This window comes from Eptesicus fuscus, chromosome 13 (genome assembly GCF_027574615.1).
Source record: "Eptesicus fuscus isolate TK198812 chromosome 13, DD_ASM_mEF_20220401, whole genome shotgun sequence".
Lineage (NCBI taxonomy): Eukaryota > Metazoa > Chordata > Mammalia > Chiroptera > Vespertilionidae > Eptesicus > Eptesicus fuscus.
Genome location: NC_072485.1, coordinates 5631922 through 5650449, shown reverse-complemented (window position 1 = coordinate 5650449; position 18528 = coordinate 5631922). Strand labels below are relative to the sequence as shown.

General features: G+C 40.3%; 1 protein-coding gene across 1 annotated transcript; it reads left to right on the top strand.

Moving 5' to 3' along the window:
- Nucleotides 1-5129: 5129 nt before the first annotated feature.
- Nucleotides 5130-17013, top strand: REXO2 (RNA exonuclease 2). The gene is made up of 7 exons (XM_008150143.3): nt 5130-5328; nt 6275-6358; nt 9348-9425; nt 9994-10105; nt 11659-11767; nt 13348-13401; nt 16625-17013. The coding sequence occupies exons 1-7, from the start codon at nt 5182-5184 to the stop codon at nt 16752-16754; spliced, it is 714 nt and encodes a 237-aa protein (XP_008148365.1). The 5' UTR covers nt 5130-5181; the 3' UTR covers nt 16755-17013.
- The last annotated feature ends 1515 nt before the right edge of the window (nt 17014-18528 follow it).

The window sequence follows — 18528 nt, the reverse complement described above, 5'->3', positions numbered from 1 at the left end:
GCATTCCAGGAATAAATCCCACTTGATTGTGGTAATGATCTTCTTAATGTATTGTTGGGTTCATTTTGCTAATATTTTGTTGAGGATTTTAGCATCTATGTTCATCAGGGATACTGGCCTATAATTTTCTTTCTTTGTCGTGTTTTTTCCTGGTTTTACAATTAGGATAATGCTGGCCTCATAAAATGAGCCTGGGAGTCTTCTTTGCTGTTGAATTTTCTGGAATATAACACTTTAGTTTGTCAGGAATTTTTGATTACTGCTTCAATTTCATTAGTTGTAATCAGTCAGTTCAGATTTTATGGTTCGTTTGGATTTAGTTTTGGAAGATTGTATAATTGTAGGAATTTATCCATTTCTTCCCGATTGTCCAACTTGTTGGCCTATAGTTGCTCTTAATATTTCAAAAAATAATTCTTTGTATTTATGCAGTGTCAGGTGTTACTTTTCTTTTATTTGTGACTTCATTCTATCTTTTTTTCTTCATGAGTCTGGTTATAGGTTTGTCAATTTGTTTATCTTTTCAAAGAACCAGGTCTTGGTTTTATTGATTTCACTGTATTTTTCAAGACTCTATTTCATTTATTTCCACTCCGATCTTCATTGTCTACTTACTTAGGGCTTTGTTTATTGTTCTTTCTCTAGTTCCTTTAGGTTTAAGTTTAGATGGTATATTTGAAATTTTTCTTGCTTCTTGAGGTTGGCCTATATTGCTGTGAATTTCCCTCTTAGGACTGCTTTTGCTGTGTCCCATAGATTTTGTGTTGTTGTGTTCTTATTTTCATTTTTCTCAAGGTTACCTACTATGTAACATATTAGATGTTCATGTTTTTATTTAATCATCATACCATTGGTGGGCTCATCTAGGGGACCTCAATCTGGCCTGGCCCTTGCATCGATCTCCAGCATTTTCTAGCAGGTTCTCGGGGAATCCCTGCCTCGCTATGCAGCAGCCTCCGGAGACGTTCCCAGACGCCTGCTTCTGACAGAAAGTGCTCCCTGTTTGAGGGAAGCATCCGGGAGGCGGTGTGGAGAAGGGCTTTCCAAGACCTGAAATTGTGCTGCTAGGCTTGTAGGATCCACTGTTTCACCTTAAGATTGTGGACGTGAGCTGCAGCCACCAGCCACGCTTCCTGCCTGTGACCCAGGGACAGTCAAGGACCGATGGCTGACAGCAACAAGGACAGGGTTCAGCCCTGAAGGGGTTTTTGCAACCATTGCGACTAGGTCATTGGTCGCTGCTCTCCTCGGGCAGTCTCTCCATGTGAACTGCTTGCTGCATAGCTTCACCCTTCCAGGCCACAGAGCTCTGGACACAGAGCCCTGGACACAGAGCCCAGCAGGATTCAATGGTCATGGAAAAAGTGCAATAAAATTTGAAACGCATGCCATGCCAAAAAAAAAAAAAAATCATCATACAACTCATTTCATAGAAGGAAATATTAAAGTTACTTCCTTATCTGCTAAATAAACAATTCTAAACCCAAAATGAACCATTAAAATCTTAAATACCTATAATGTGTGGTATAATAAATACCAGCTTAATAAATGCATTTTTACTTTGGCATTCTAGCAAAGTGTTTGATACACACCAAGTATTCTGTAAATGTTTGTTGATCTGAACAGAGATAAAATGCAATTCAAATTTCGTGAAAACCTTTAGGTGTCCATTTTGACCAAGGTGCGTTTTGAAGATTATGTTTGTTTTATATATTTTTTTACAATGATATAAGGTAAAGGCAAAAGATTTATCATCCTTTATTCCTCCCCAGACTGCTAGAAGGAAGTAGACAGCAGTTATCAGTATTGGCAGTAAACTTGATGTCAACATTTCTCAAGAGAAAGTTCCACAAAGGAGAAAAGAAGAGATATTATCATCAACGAGTAACTCTTCGTGAGGTACCTACTGCCTATTTGAAAATGCTTTATAAACTGCAGGACAGTTTACAGTTGTGAGATAGTCTCATTACTTTGGCTACTATAACTAGTACTACTACCATTACAATATGGCTCTGTGCTAGTGCTTTAAAGTATAAAAATACATATATTCTGGAAATTAAAGTCTATTTTAGTAGAAATGTGATAAAGCATATCAGATAAAACTCATTAGGAACATAACATTAACAATATTAGATTTGTGAACTATGTAATAATTAACAAGAGGAACCAGAGACCTCTCCTAAGAAGTAGAGAAGGATTAAAAAAAATAATAATAAGGTTTAGGATGCCCTGGCTGGTGTTGCTCAGTGGCTCATGCATTGAAGGTTATGGATTCGATGTCCAGTCAGGGGCACGTACTGGGTTGTAGGTTCCCTCCCCAGCCACAGTCAGGGCGCATACGGGAGGCAACCAATCAATGTGTCTCTCTCACATCGATGTGTCTTTTTTTTTTTTTCTCTCTCTCTCTTTCCCTCTCCCTCCTTCCCTCCCTCGCTCCCTTCCACTCTCTAAAAATCAATGAAGAAAAAAATAGGGTTTAGGATGATTCTAAAGAAGAACTAAGGGAAGTGAGGATCATCTATGGATTGTTTTTACAGTAATCTTTCTTTAGGATGTGAGAGGAAAAAAGCAGGGCTGGGGAAGTCCTGGTAAGAAAGCAACAGTAAAAAAAAAATAAAATTAAAATCCATGTAAATATTCACAATAGCCAAAGGGTAGAAGCAACCCAAGTATCCATCAACCAATGAATGGATAAATAAGATGTGGTATTTGTATATATCCATTGAATTATTATTCAGCCTTGAAAAGGAAGGAAATTCTGACACATGCTACAACTTGGGTGAATTTGAGGACATTATGATAAGTAAAATAAGCCAGACACAAAAGGACCAATACTGTGTGATTTCACTTATATGAGGTACCTTGTGTAGTTAAATTATAGGGATAAATAGAATGTTGGTGAACAGCAACTGGGCAGAAATGGGGAGTTAGTATTTAATGGGTATGAAGTTTCAATTTGGGAAGATAAAATTCTGAAGATGGATAGGGGTGATAGTTGCACAACAATCAGAATGTACTGAATGCCACTAAATTGCACACTTAAAAATTGTTTACAACGGGAAATTTTATGTTATGCATATTTTGCCACAATTTAAAAAACTGTAAAAAAAAAAAAAAAGATCTAGAGATCTCTTATTATAAGGGAGGGTTTGTGTGGCCTTGGCCATGTCCTGTTAGAAACATTGTCATAGATGAATGACAGGAACATTATAGCCTGACTACCAGCAGTGTTGAGACACTGACTCAGGGCCTTGTTTCCCTAGAAAATACAAAGTTAAGATAAATGGAATGCTGGCTGAAGACTTTTTATCTGAATCTCTGCCCCTGGGTTAGAAATAGAAGCAGCTTCTCTGTGTCAAAGTGACCTAAATGGCTCAGCTTCTTTCAATAAGAGGTGTTCTATTCTCACTGAAATAACACCAAGTAGCAGTTTCTCATTGTCTATGATTTTAAAGAGCAAGATTTCTTGGTCCTATACACTTGATGTTAATTAACAAAAGCAGTTTTTATGGTTTCACAACAGATTTGAAAAAAACAAAGTCTCTTAGAGTGGTGTAGCTTTGAGATAAATTCTGTTAAGGAAAAGAGAAAGAAATGATTGAGTCCACTGTGGGACAAGGCTGCTTTCAGATTCTAGGGCTCCATTTTCTTGAGTCTGTCCTCTCTCTTATTTTCATGGTTTTGATTTGTTAATTTGATGCATACATTGCTCTGCTTTGGGACATTAATATTGAAGATTACTAATCTAATGATATTACACATAAAACCCAGTAAACTGTAAATCTTACATTATAATGCCATTCACCTAAAAGTAGGCTACAAATGAATAAATAGCTATAGCAAAACAATGTGACTCATCAGGCAATGCGGTTACAACTATACACAATCTGCTTAATGAAAGTTTTCATACTGTATGTGTGTAATCCGTGCACACAATTTGATGACTCCAAAGAGAGTTTCTCAGAGCCTGGGCTGGTGGTGGGTTGGGTACAACAAAGGAATTAAAGGTGAAATCCACTCTATTGTTACAGTCTCATAAGGCAATAAAGTTTCTCTCTCACCATGCCAGCTTACCATGTAGGAACCACTATGTGAAGGATCACAAGCTCTGTAATTAGTGGCAATACGACTTTCAGGAAAATATATAGAGGATATAATTCTAGGCTGAATCCAATGCTTGAGACAAAGTTGCACTCCGCACAGAAATTTGCTACTGAATAGCCAACATTTAAGAGACTTGAAAGGTCCTGTTGGTAGCCATCTTTACTTGCCGAAATGATGGAGTAAATATAGTTTCATTAAAACCAAAGCAACTCTGGCCTGGTAGCTCAGCTGGTTAGAGCATCCTCCCAATAAACCAATGTTGCCGGTTCCACGATGAGCCTGGAGCCTAAGGCAACGATGTTTCCCTCTCTCTCCCTCTCTCTCTCCTCTCTCTCTCTCTCTCTCTCTCTCAAAACAACAAAAATCAAAGCAGATTACAGAGCGAATTTAGAGTTTTTAGTTCATTTTCACTTAATTTGCCGCCTGGATTCGTCATACAAGGTCTAGATTTAACTTTGAGAACTTGTAAGGGTGGAGGAGTAATCATTACCAGAGATACCTAACAGCTGAACGAAACAAACATCCCTCTGGAAGAAATATGGAATAACTCTTTGCCAATGAAAGCAAGGGACTTCCACAACTAATACGTATCAAATGAGAACAATACCCAGTGTGTGTAGTGGAGGGGCAGGTAAGTAAAAAGAGGGGCGGGGGAGGGGGAGCGAGCCTAAAATCAAAGATATATTTGACCCTCCTAACCTAAAAATAGATAACGAGGTCATTTTTGACCAAACAACATAAGGAGTCTCTTTGACAACTAGGCAGTTTACAACTAATCCAAACTCAGGAAATGACTCTTTGAAACGAATAAACTTAGTTCTGAAAAACAAGCGCGTCCAATAACATCTGAAAACACGTGGCGGGGGTGGAGAAATCGGTCGCAATAACAGGCGAGACTCTAAGTCCCATCATCCTATTCGGCAGTTAAGCCGGGCTGTTCAGGGCGAGCCGGCGCACTGGATGCTGGGACTTGTGGTTTTTGCTCCTGCGCCTCCCCGCGGGTTTGCGACGTTTAGCGACTACCGCGCCTGCGCCAGCGCCAGCTGAGGCCGGGGTAGCGGCTGCGCGTGCCGGGTGATGCTAGGCGGCTCCCTGCGCTCCCGGCTGTTGCGAGGTGTGGGTGGGAGCCGCGGGCAGTTCGGGGTGCGGGGTGTCCGCGAAGGTGGCGCAGCCATGGCGGCAGGGGAGAGCATGGCCCAGCGGATGGTCTGGGTGGACCTGGAGGTGAGTGAGGTCGGTGGTGGGTGAGGGCAGGCGAGTGAGGTTTCGTGTGAGCCTGTCCGGGGAGAGCGGCGGGGGTCTGGGTCTCGGATGTGGCAGGTGAGTGCCTCCCGGGAGTGGGCGGCGCGGGGCAAGTCGGGGGGCAGGAGTTCTGCGGGTGTTGGGGTGTTGGGAACTCTGCTGGACTCTGGGGTTTCTTTTCAGAAGGGAGGAGTCATCCATATGGCTGCCCCCTGACACCCCCCCCCGCCCCCCCGCCAGACTCGCTAACTCGGGTCGCTTTGAGCTTTGGGTGACGGGTAGGGTGGGCTGGGACAGCGGCTCCGCTAGCCCCACTTGCCCAGCCTTGCGGGACCCGGGTTGTTGGAGCCAGACGGGACTCCGGAGATGACTCAGCCTTACCCTTCATTCCACAAACCAGGAAACTGAGGCCCAGCAAGAGCAGTCCGCTCATTCCAGCCGGACTGTTGGTGCGGATCTGAGCTGCGAGTAGATCCCACTTTTGTTCCCTCTAGGTTTTCCACCCTCCTGCCAAGAACATCCCCTTCCTTGAAGCCTGACTTTTCTCATATATGAAATGAGGATAATAACAGTACTTTTTCTACATTTGATTGCGGTGAAGATCAAGTGGTGTAATCAGGATGAGAACTTTGTAAACTCCGCAGAGACGTAGCGATGTTAGTTCTCTAACTCTGCCAAAATCGAATGCTGTCAGCACTCAGTTTTGCTTATTTTGCATCTGTCCTAGAGTAGAACCAGGTTGCTTGACATATAGCAAGTTTTTGATAAATGTGATTGAATAGACGACTAATGTTTAACGCTTTTGAGGGCTTTGGGATATGAATTGAATTTGCTTGAGGGAATTCCTGTTAAACAAACTTGGGTAAAATAGTCCAGAAAGATGGTTTTGTGTGTGTTATGTATAATATATGTATATATTTTATTACAGATGACGGGATTGGACATTGAGAAGGACCAGATTATTGAGATGGCCTGTCTGATAACCGACTCTGATCTCAACATTTTGGCTGAAGTACGCAATGCCCTCTTATTCTCGAATACTGTTTAGAGTATATTGGAGATCCAAAGATTGTTTTTCCCTATCTCTTTATTTAAAAAATAAGATTAAGGTACAGAGTAATGTGCTAGGTCATGCATGATAAGGTTGGTGCTAGAACCAGAGTAATTCATCTCACAACCTGATTATTTTTCAGTAAGCCATGCCCCAAATTACAGAAACATAAATGTTGTCATTTTCTGAGCACTTACTGTGTGCCAGGCACAATTCTAAGTGCTTTACATGGATTCACTCGTAATCGAAAGAATGATTGTAAGGTAGGTACTGTTATACTCATTTTATATGGAGGACATGTTGGCACAGAGATGTTGGGTAATTTGCCCAAGGCCACCAGGCTAGTTATTGCAGGAGCCAGGGGGTTTAACCCAGGCAGTATGAATAACGTGCCCCTAACCAGTAAGACAACCAACTCTACAGTGCCACCAGGAGTGGTGACTCACGCCAAAGCTGACATCTTTCTATCATAACTTTAAATTTAACTTGACTCCATATATCCAGGTTTTGCCTTTTCAACTAGGACATTTGATTTTTCTAGATCTGTATTGAGGTTTTAGAGAAAATCTGTTGGTGCAGAATCATAAAACATTCTCTTGTTGACATTGGACGTGATTAAAGTTTTAACATGATGCCTTTAACCGAAACATTAAACAAAACAAATAAAACACACTTGTTGCCTTTTGGGCACTCATGAAACATTTAATAAGTGTGTGACAGCACCTGATTGGTAGAGGGTGAAATCCCTGGCGTTGAATAACTCTGTTTCAAGTTGTCAGCAATAATCCGAGGCAATGAGAGACTAGAATAGAAACACAGTAGGTATGTTTGTGGGAAAGAGAGTCTTGTTAAAATAAGTTCCCAGAGGGTAGGATTGATGTGTTACTGGCACTGGATAAGTTTAATAAATCTATAGGTAAGACTTATTTTCCTGGGTGGGTAAGAGGGGAGAAGGCATCTATAGAGGAATTGCTGCTTTTGTGGAGCAGCAGGCATCCATCTTGGAGTCCCCCCTGAGAGATCAGCTGTAGGAGAGTCATTAGACTGACCTTCTTGTAACAACTAGCTTAAAAAAAACTTTAAGTAAATAAGTAACGTAATGTCAATAAATAAACAAAGCCCTGAGTTTTAGGTTTGGTTGTTTTACCCTGCCACTTGGCATTTACTAGAGATGAATAGTGAAGAGAAGTGCCTGTACTTACCAGCCCTGCTTACCCTTGGCTGAAGAAGAGATTTTCCCGTAGGCTGTTGATATAATGTGGAATCCTGACAGTTTAATGGACCAGTTAGTTGATGTGTACCCTGGAGGAAATTTGGGTCTATTCCCCAGCTGCAGATGAGTGCGACATTTGTAAATAGACTCAGTCAGATGAGGATAAGGATGTTAAAAAAAAGAAAATGCTTAGGGGCTGTTGGCAGTAGAGGGTCAGTTCCGTGGAAAATAAGTCTTATTTTTGTATATGAGTTTGAGGGAAAATGTCTTATGCTGGTAGAAGAACAAATATCCTACTTGGGAAGTATTTCTGTGTGTGGCTTACTGGGGTGTAGACTAAGTTAGCCTTAGAGTGATAGTAGTTTTTTTCCATCAAGTTCATTAGAACTCTTTTTTACAATATGAGGTGTTTTTGTTTTTTTTAAATATGGTATCAGAGCACATTTTTTGCTTCTTCATGGAGTTTGCCATTACCAGTTTTCTTATTTGGTTAAAACTCCTTGTTAGTTGTAGGATGTTAGGCATATTTTAGTCAAATTTTAGCCATTTCTTTCAGCCACTGCAAACTATTTTTACCACCTTAGTAGTAATAATACCGTGGATTTATAGTACTTTTCTTCTAGAGAGTTCAAAGAACTTTCAGACCTATAGTTTCTTTTATCTTGTTAACATCCCTTTGAGGAAAGGGGGCCAGTTTATATCTCCATTGTCCAGGAGAAACCAAGCCTCGGTGACTTGCTGTGATGACTTAAGTTGGGCTGTTACTGCTGGGCCTCATCCAAGACACTTGCAGTTGAATGTTCTATTACATGGACTGAGAACTCAAAGGCACTTTCATTTTTCAGTTGTCAACAATTACCTTTTTAATATGAAAATATAGTTAAAATTAAACAGTATAACTTCATCATATATACATATTAAGATATTGGTTTTTCTTTTTCTTTATTTCTTTTAAAATCTTTATTGTTGAAAGTATTACATAGGAAGGTATTGGTTTTTCATCCTGTTCTGCTCTATAATATTCCCCAAAGGTTATGTACTTTCTTGGTATTTTGTGTGCATATATATAGTATTTATATATATATGTATACATATATATATATACACACACACATATACATATATATACACATACATACATATATAATATATTTTTTAAACAATCATATATATACACATACATATATATATATAAAATATATTTTTTAAACAACCGTAAGTGAAATCATATGCATGTATATACTGTTCTGCAATTTTCTTTTTTCAGTTAGCAATATAGACACTTAAAAATGAACTCATAATCAGGGGTCGGCAAACTTTTTAAAAAAGACCAAATATTAAATATTTTAGGCTTACAGTGCCATATACCTCACTATTACCTGTTTGGTTGGTTGTTTTATAACTATTTACCAATGTAAAAAGCATTCTTAGCTTTCTGGCAATAAAGCAAAAAAGTCACAGGCTGGGCTATAGTTTGTTGATCCTTGATAGATAACTAGTTCTTCTCAATAAGCAGTTGTTTCAGTTGTGTGTGTGTATGTGTGTGTTCATTGATTCTATTTTGCCATTATAAACAGTGGTAGAATGAGTGAGGGCCACTTTAGAGTTAACAGAATATCCTCATCTCTTACTTTCTCTGGTATAAGTATTTAATCCTTAAAATAGTTTAAACTTTACCTCAGAAACCAAGGTTATCCCTGTTGATTCTGGATGACTAATGGCTTTTCCCATCCACAGGGTCCTAACCTGATTATAAAACAGCCAGATGAGTTACTGGACAGCATGTCAGATTGGTGCAAGGAGCATCATGGGAAGGTAACACTATCAAATAACAGGATTCCTGCCCTGGGGATCAGTAACGGCATCTGAATCCGATACCATTGTTGGATGGTATTTTAAAGCGGGTTAGCGGAAGATTGCTTGGCGAGCCTGGGAAGCTGCTTTTTTGTTTACTTTGCACCTCTGGGACCTCGAGATCATCTTCTCCTCAGGTCCTCTTTTTCCTCTCCTGCATTCAGTCTGTCGCCACCACATTGTGGATTGTCAAGTATTGCTCAGATCAGTCTTTGGATAAGGTTAGACTTCAACTTTCAGACCAGGGGGAATGCTGCTCTCCTGTTAATAGTTGTTCTTCCCAGAGATTATATCCTTGGACTTCAAGTAGCACCTTTTTTGACTGTGTGGAAATGCTATTAACTATCGGGAACATAGCTTGACTTCGATTCTTAAGAAAAAAAATCTGTGCAAAGATAACAGTTTCAGTTTAAACTTGGGCTCTATAAATGGTCTAAATATTTGCTCCTTTTAGAAGTGAAGTTTCATTTGGATGCCTTTGAAAACCGACTTGATGTGTTTTTGGTGGGGCGGGGATTCTCTCTTGCAGTCTGGTCTAACCAAAGCAGTGAAGGAGAGCACAGTGACATTGCAGCAGGCAGAGTATGAATTTCTGTCCTTTGTGCGACAGCAGACTCCTCCGGGGCTCTGTCCACTTGCAGGTAAAGTTCAATCCTATGTGTGCCTTGTAGGTCGTCTTCCATTCTAGGGGTTCAAGAGACTGCAGTTCCAGAAAGATCAGCCAAGACCATCATGTCTTCCACTTACCCTGATTTGGATTATACATCTTACTTTTGTGTTTAAGTGTCCTTGTATAATTTATACATGAATATTGGGAACATGCCCTGAAACCTGATAAGAGATCTGAGGTATTCAGACTAACTCAATAAACATTTCCCCCATATTTTTATTACGGAGAATTTTCAAATGTACAGAAAAGTTGGATTTAGTAAATGTTAACCTTATGCCATGTTTGTTTTACCTATCTATTTTTTAAAATATATTTTTAAAATACATTTTTAAATATGTTTACTGGTATTGATTTCAGAGAGGAAGGGAGAGGGAGAGAGAGATAGAAACATCAATGGTGAGAGAGAATCATTGATGTGCCGCCTCCTGCACACCCCCTACTGGGGATCGAGCTGGCAACCTGGGCATGTGCCCCTGACTGCTTGACCAGAATTGAACCTGGGACCCTTAAGTCCGTAGGCTGACGCTCTATTCACTGAGCCAAACCAGCTAGGGCTACCTGTCTATTTTTTGTTGGACATTTAAAAGTAAATTGCAGGCACCATGATACTCTCTTTCTACTAGTAAATACTTCATCAAACATTTCCTGTTAGTAAGGACATTTTCTTTTGTAACCACAATAGCATTATCACATTAAGATAATTAAAATTATTCAGTAACAGTTGCTATCTAGTCCACATCCAAAATGTCTAATTGTTTTAGAACCAGGATTTAATTAAGGCTCTTGCATTTCATTTAGTTATTATGTCTCTTCTCTTAATCTAAAATGTCCACCTTTGGTTTTTTTTCCTTGTGACACTGACTTTTTAAAGAAACAGCTAATTCTAGGTTTTTGAAAGCAATGCCTTGTCAGGGAAGTTAATGTTTTATGGAGATGTATTTGAATTTGTATATGTAAAGTGATACAGTACCTAACATTTTTCTTAAACATTTATAAAGTTTTGACATTAAGTACTAGAGCATATATTGTATAAATTTTCCCTCTTGCCAATGGAGCTGATGTCTGTTTTACAGTTCTCATTTAAAATTTAGTGTTTTTAATATAAATTACTGTATGGAAACACAAATGATATGGTTTGTTAAAATTGGAATGTAAATAAATGTTTCAACTTATGTGATTCATTAAAAGTTAAATTTTTAGTGTTAGTGGTGTGGATTTTGTGACATTGGGAGAAAATTTGCACATCTGGTTGATTTAAAAAAGTAACGGATAGATTTGTGCATTGTTTTAAGTATGTGGAATGATAGATTTATCCTTTTGTCTACAAATTTATTTGTGAGCTAGACAAACTAAATGCTCAGAATCTATACTTATAACCTAATCAGACACATCAAATATGAGGTGCTTTTAGGATGTGTATGAATTAAAAAAATTATCTCCATTTCAAATATAGTTTATGAATTTTTATATCCTGTTGTATGCTACTAGAAATACATAGATGCGGTATACTTCATGTCTTTCTAGGAAATTCAGTTCATGCAGATAAGAAGTTTCTTGACAAATACATGCCCCAGTTCATGAAACATCTTCATTATAGAATAATTGATGTGAGCACTGTTAAGGAACTGTGCAGGTAAGGGCTATTGAGGAACCATTAAATTGCCTCATTTAGCATGTTGTTTTTTTTTTTAATCTAAGGGTTTGTCTTTTTTTAAAAATATGTTTTTATTGATTTCAGAGAGGAATGGGGAGATAGAAACATCAATGATGAGAGAGAATCATTGATTGGCTGCCTCCTGCACGCTCCCTACTGGGGATCGAGCCTGAAACCTGGACACGTTCCCTGACTGGGAATCGAACCGTGACCTCCAGGTTCATGGGTCAGTGCTCAACCACTGAGCCACACTCTCTGGGCTCATTTAGCATGTTTAATTGAGAACTTGTGGAAAGTAATTGCATAGAGCTGTAGAACTTGGGATGCAAAGTGGACATTTAACTTCCTCAACCCATAGTCACTTGGACCAGGACCTTAATTTATTCAATGCTGGTGAGAATTGGGGAAACAATGTCAAAATCTTCCATATAAATTTCATTAATTCAGAAAATTGAGTACCCATTCTGTGCCACGTGTTGGCTTATGTGCTGGGTATGTATATATATAGAGATGAAAATCCCTTAAGTAGCTTAGAATTTAATGAGTTGACAGATGTGTAAAAAACACATCCTAAAAATATACCGTTGACTTCTCTAACGGAAATGTGCATACAGAACATTGAAGGCCCCAGGGAAGGAGCGTCTAAGTGCTGGAGTGAGGGGACTGGGAAAAGGAGAGGAAATGGCTTTCAAGTTGAGATTTAAAGAGGAGTAGAAGTTTTCTAGGTATCAAGGAAGGGGACATTCTAGAGAATGGGAAGAGGTATAAAGATATGAGGAAGCAGGAAGATGAGGACAAAACAAAGTTCAAAGAATTGCAAATAGTTCATGAATGCTGGAGTGCAAAGCAGGAGGTTGGGAAAAGTGGGAGATGAGGTCCAATTAGGAAGGGCTTGTATGCCATGCTGAGGAGGTTGAAGTTCTCTTGTGAGGGATGGGGTTCCTTTGAAAAGTTTAGAGGAGTGTGTGATGTGATTAGATCATGCTGATTAGATGGTGACAAGAAAAGGTAGGGAGTTGTATTATCTTGGAGAGAAGAATGAGCTAGAGAAATGACACTTGGGTGGTAGAGAGGGTATGGAATAAAGTATTTGAGAAAGTCATTTGGCTGGCATTGAATGTTTGGGGGAGTGAGGAAAAGGAAGAGAGATAAAGATATTTTAGTGTTTCTAGTTTGGCAGGTAGATGTTCAGAGATAAAGAGGAAAGTAAGAGAAAGAGTGGATTTGGTAGATGGGGGAGGGAAGATCTTGAGGAGGCTGGGTGTGGTTATATAGTTGAATTGTTAGTGTCTGGTGGGTTTTTAGATGTCTCCAGCGGTCAGTTGAATATTCAAGACAAACAGGAGAGCGCTGGGCTGGAGTTAGCAGATGTAGGAATCTTAGGCATTGATGAGCTTGCCCAAAGAGTACAGAGACTGAAGAGAGGAGAGGGTGGGAGATAGGCCCAGGCAAGGAGGCAACTTGATAGTCACAACCCAGATGCCTTTTTCAGTTAATAAGATGCTTACATTATTCAGTATATTTGAGACGCCTTTGAGAGTTCCATTTTTGCTGTGTAGACGCTGGTATCCAGAAGAATATGAATTTGCACCAAAGAAGGCTGCTTCTCACAGGTAAGTTTTGCCTTCCACTGCTTGGCAATCTGACATGCCAGATGCCTGGCTGCATGAAATAATGTCTCTTCTCCACTCCTTTTCCTTGGGGGAAAAGAAAGGACAACTCACATAAGAATAACTTTCTTTTGCTAAGACTAGCAGAAATTCTGGTTAGGATTCTAGCATTCCATCTATATATATAAAAGGCTAAGTGACCGTCTGACCGGCCGGTACATATGATGCACACTGACCACCAGGGGACAGATGCTTAACACAGGAGACTTGGCAGCAGCGGTTCTCAGGTGACGCACCCCAGAACCAGAGAGGAGGGAGACCGATTCCTCGTGGGGCTGTGCGATTCCATCTTTGGCCGTGGGTTATGTTGTTGCTGTGGCACTGTCAGCCCCAAATCTGGTTTACTGCCGACCTGCGGTGACTTGGCAGCGGAGGTTCTCGGGTGACGCACCCCAGAACCAGAGGTGGGAACTCGATTCCTCACGGGGCCGCGCGATTCCACCTTTGGCCGTGGGTTATGTTGAGAAAGGGCGAATAGTGATATTAAAATATTTCTTCTAATTAATTTCCTTTCAATGTGCATGAATCTGTGCACTGGGCCACTAGTTCTGAGATATATAGGGTCTTATGTCATATATATATGTGTATGTACATATACATATATATATATGTTTTTATTGATTTCAGAGGGAAAGAGATAGAAACATCAATAATGAGAGAGAATCATTGATCGACTGCATCCTGCATGCCCGCCCCAAACTGGGGATCGAGCCTGCAACCCAGGCATGTGCCCTAACTGGGAATTGAACTGTGACCTCCTGGTTCATAGGTCAATGCTCAACCACTGTGCCACACCGGCTGGGTGGGTCATGTCTTTATTGAAATTTTCAAACTTTTAGGTAACTTAGCATGTAGGTATGTGAAATTGTCTAACTTTTCTAGTAATAAGCAGTATTAATTTCCTTCCCAGCAAGTCTATAAGCTTGTAGCCATTTAAAATTAGAACACTTTGTATACCTAACTTTGACACTTCAGTTTTTCAGATTGTTTCTTTTATGTTTGCAGCTTTAGGAACAAGTACATAAGGAATTTAAAGATATTATGTATTTAGTGTCCTCTTTTACTTTTTGATTTCTGTAATCTTTCAGGAGGAACTTACAACTTGGTGGGGGATTTAAGGGCAGCATTTGGTTCATCCATTTACTGTGCTCCTACTCTGTGCCAGGAACAGTTATAGGCAAACATAGAAAGACAAAGTCCCTGCTCTAAAGAGTCTGGCATTCTTAGTTTTTTGTTTTGGTTTTCTTTAATTGGACTTGCATGGACTACAGCACAATAATACATGGGGAGAATATTTTATCTGAAATAATTGGGGCTTGATGTGTTTTGGGTTTTGGAATTTTTCACATTTTAGAGAGGTAATAGTACATCTGTAGTGATTATTATGTAACACTCCTAACAAGGTCTGGGGAAGCACCATGTAATCACAAACATTGATACTTCTGCAGTGAAATGTATGGGCATTCACACTGAAGGGCATTACTGGTGACTATAAGTAGCCTCACATCAAGATTGGTCAGGTTTTACCACATCCTGGGTTATAAAAGTGCTTTGGGTTTTCAGATCTCTCTTGGGTTTCAGTATTGTGGATAGGATATTGTGTACCTTGATTTAGCCAGAGGCTGTATTTAAAAAATATATTTTTTAAAATTGATTCCAGAGAGAAAAGAAGAGGGAGAGAGATAGAAACATAAATGATGAGAGAATTATTGAGCAGATGCCTCCTGCAAGCCCCATACTGGGGATCGAGCCCACAACCCAGGCATGTGCCCTGATTGGGAATCAACCATGACCTCCTGGTTGATAAGTTTGATGCTAAAACACTGAATCACGCTGGCCAGGCCAGAGGTTGTATTTTTTATAGATTTAGCTCTCCACCATATATCTAGGACCTGGGAAGACAGCAAAATTGTTGCCATACCACAGGAATAACTGAAGTTGGTGCAGTTTATTCTCTAGAAGAGACCCTTGGCCCGTCATTCTGAGCTTACTGGTTTATCTGCACACTGTTTTAATAATGTTGGTACCTGATTTCTCAGACTACAACAGATAAGAAACAGCTGTTGGAGGAGAAGAAAGGCAGATGGAGGCAGGCTGCCCCTGATTGTAGCACAAACCATCACAGAGAGGAGTAGATCTCTTTTATGGATAGGTGGTGTCTGATAATTGATGTTTATTGTGATGATTGAGTCATCAGTTATGTTCCAGGATGTTAGTGTATTTTCTGCAGGGACGTCACTAAGTATTGCTCATTGTTTCCCAGACTGTGCTTCATGAGTTGTTAATTTTTCTTCTACTTTTAAATTATATTTTGTTATTGATTTCAGAGAGGAAGGGAGAGAGAGAGAGAGATAGAAATATCAATGATGGGAGAGAATCATTGATTGGCTGCCTCCTGCACTTGGCTGTGCCTGCAACCCGGGCATGTGCTCTGACCTGGAATCGAACTCTGACCTCCTGGTTCATAGGTTGATGCTCAACCTCTGAGTCACACCAGCCAGCTGAGTTGTTAATTTTTCCACAGATGTGGTCGATTAAGTTTTAGAAATACTGTGTATAGTACAACCTTCTCTTTGCAATTCACAGTACACGTTAGTGCATTAAATGCTTTGCAAAGGACTTCAAAAGGAAATTTTTAACCTAGTTTTTCTTAAGTTTATTTGACCATGGAATTCTTTTTTTCTGTGGAATACATCACCATCTTATGGAACTGTTTTGGGAAACTAATGTCATATATTAGAATTTTTTTTTAATCAAACATTTTAAAAAAGTGCTTACACATGCTTTACTGAAATGTTCCAGTTTTTTTTCTTGAATTTTAGGAAGAAGGGAGAGAGAGAGAAAGATACAAACATCAATGAGAGAGATACATCCATGGGCTGTGAGAGAGACACATCTATCGGCTGCCTCCTGCACACCCCCTACTGGGGATCAAGCCTGCAACCTGGGCATGTGCCCTTGACCAGGAATCGAACCGGCAACCTTTCCATGCACGGGACAATGCCCACCCAACCAACTGAGCCACACCTGCCAGGGCAAAATGTTCCAGGTTTTGATGTCAGATGGTGGCCTGTTCTTAAGTTATTAATACAAGGTTGTGCTTTGTAAAGTGGCCATTGTCTCTGTTCTGGGGCATTTCAATTCAGTATAGTATGTTTGCTTGTAGGGCACTTGATGACATTAGCGAAAGCATCAGAGAACTTCAGTTTTACCGAAATAACATCTTCAAGAAAAAAACAGATGAAAAGAAGAGGAAAATTATGGAAAATGGGGAGAACGAGAAGACTGTGAGTTGATGCCAGTGTCCGTGCTGCCACCACAGTTCTCTGGAGCAGCTGCTGGTGGTTTTGCTCACACGGAGGCTTGCAGAGCACCTTCCCTCAGTTAACCCGCAGCTCCAGCTGTGCAAGCAGACAGCACCTGAAATACTACTTTTCTCCCGACATGCCGTTTTCCTTTATGACACAGCAGCACCTTTGTAAGTACCAGGTCTTGTCCACCCCTTGGTACAAATCTGCATTTGCTTTTAGGCCATTTCTTTCTTTCTTTCTTTTTTTTAAAAGAATAAACCTAGTTCTATTGAAATGCAAACCTTTGTGTACCATCTATTTTTTTAGTAGTTTAATCATTGAAAAATGATGACCCTTTCTTTGTTTTTAACTAGTATGGCTAATGTTTAAGTCCTCATAATGCCATTAGGGACAGATTAAGTTTCTCATGTGAAACAAGAAGGGAACTTGTTCTGTTTTGCTTTACAAGTCTAGAATAGAACAACTTGAGATAGATTCAGAGAAGCAGATTTGGGTTCATTGTTACAGTTACCAAATTAACAGAGGCTTGGAATAGCTACTCTTCACTCTATTCAAGAAATTCCAGTAAGTAAGCTGACAGGGATTCTCTAGGTAATAGATTTATTGAGTAGATACTATGTGCATGGCTATCATTCTGCCATGTTAATAGGTGGCGTAAATAGGTGGCTGCCCTCGGTCTGATGGTCAGTAAGTATTTGAGAAGGGATTTCAGTCTGAATATCTTAACTCCTAAGGGCATAGTACTAAAGTGATTCCTCAGCCAGAGTGTCCATTAGAATCATGCAGAACACATCTCACTTCTCGTTAAGAAATCGGATTTGGGAAAGGCCCGCGGGTGACCTGTCTTTCCTAGAGGACCATTGGACTGGGAGACTTCAGTAGCGATCTCCAGTTACATTCCAACTTGATGTTGGCCACTGTGTGAGCGAACATAGCAGTGGGACCTACTGTGGAAGAGTGACAGACACGGAAATCGCTAGATGGCAGACCAGAATTCTCCCAGTTTCATTTCCTAAGCTGTTTTACTCACAGAGCAGCCTAAGGAGTGGAGAGAGATCTTAGTGTAACTTTTCCCAAGTGTAATTCAAGGCTCAGTTCACAAGTGTGTGTGTGAGTTTATGAAAACATGTCTGCGGACTTGTCTGACTGTTTGCAGTGGCCTGGGCTTCAGCCCTGGTACCGACTTCAGTGTTTTGGAAGGCAGGACTGTGTAATCGTTAAGAACCGGGCTCTGAGTCAGAACCTGGGCTCACACCAAGCTCCATGACATGCAGAGTCCCTTGGGCAAGTTCACTTTTCTGAGCCTCAGTTTTCTTGTCTATACAATGAGAATGAATTGTTAGAAGTAAATGAAATACTACTCACTGTAGTGTAGTGCTGAGCCCAGTGCCTGGTGCAGTGAGCACCCCCTGGAGATAGCTCATGCATCATGGTAACGGGTGGTCTCGGTCTAGGATCTCTGGGAGGGGCTGTGCTGGCTGGGCGTTAACCTCAGGGTTCACTGGATGCCTGTGACTCTGAGATGCTGAGGACTGTTACGAACGTCACTAACTGTGTGACTGATTGGTTTAGTGCTTCTCACTAACATTTGGCAGGATGGTCTTTGTCCTTGGTTGACTCCCAGGAATGCTATAAATTGTAATGTAAGAAAAGATGAAAACACCGGGCTTGCGAAAGAGGGTCACAGGAAGCAGATACTGCTGTTCATGCTGTAGGATTTCTCCCACGTAGCTAGCCTGTTTGTCATGTTAACTGAGCC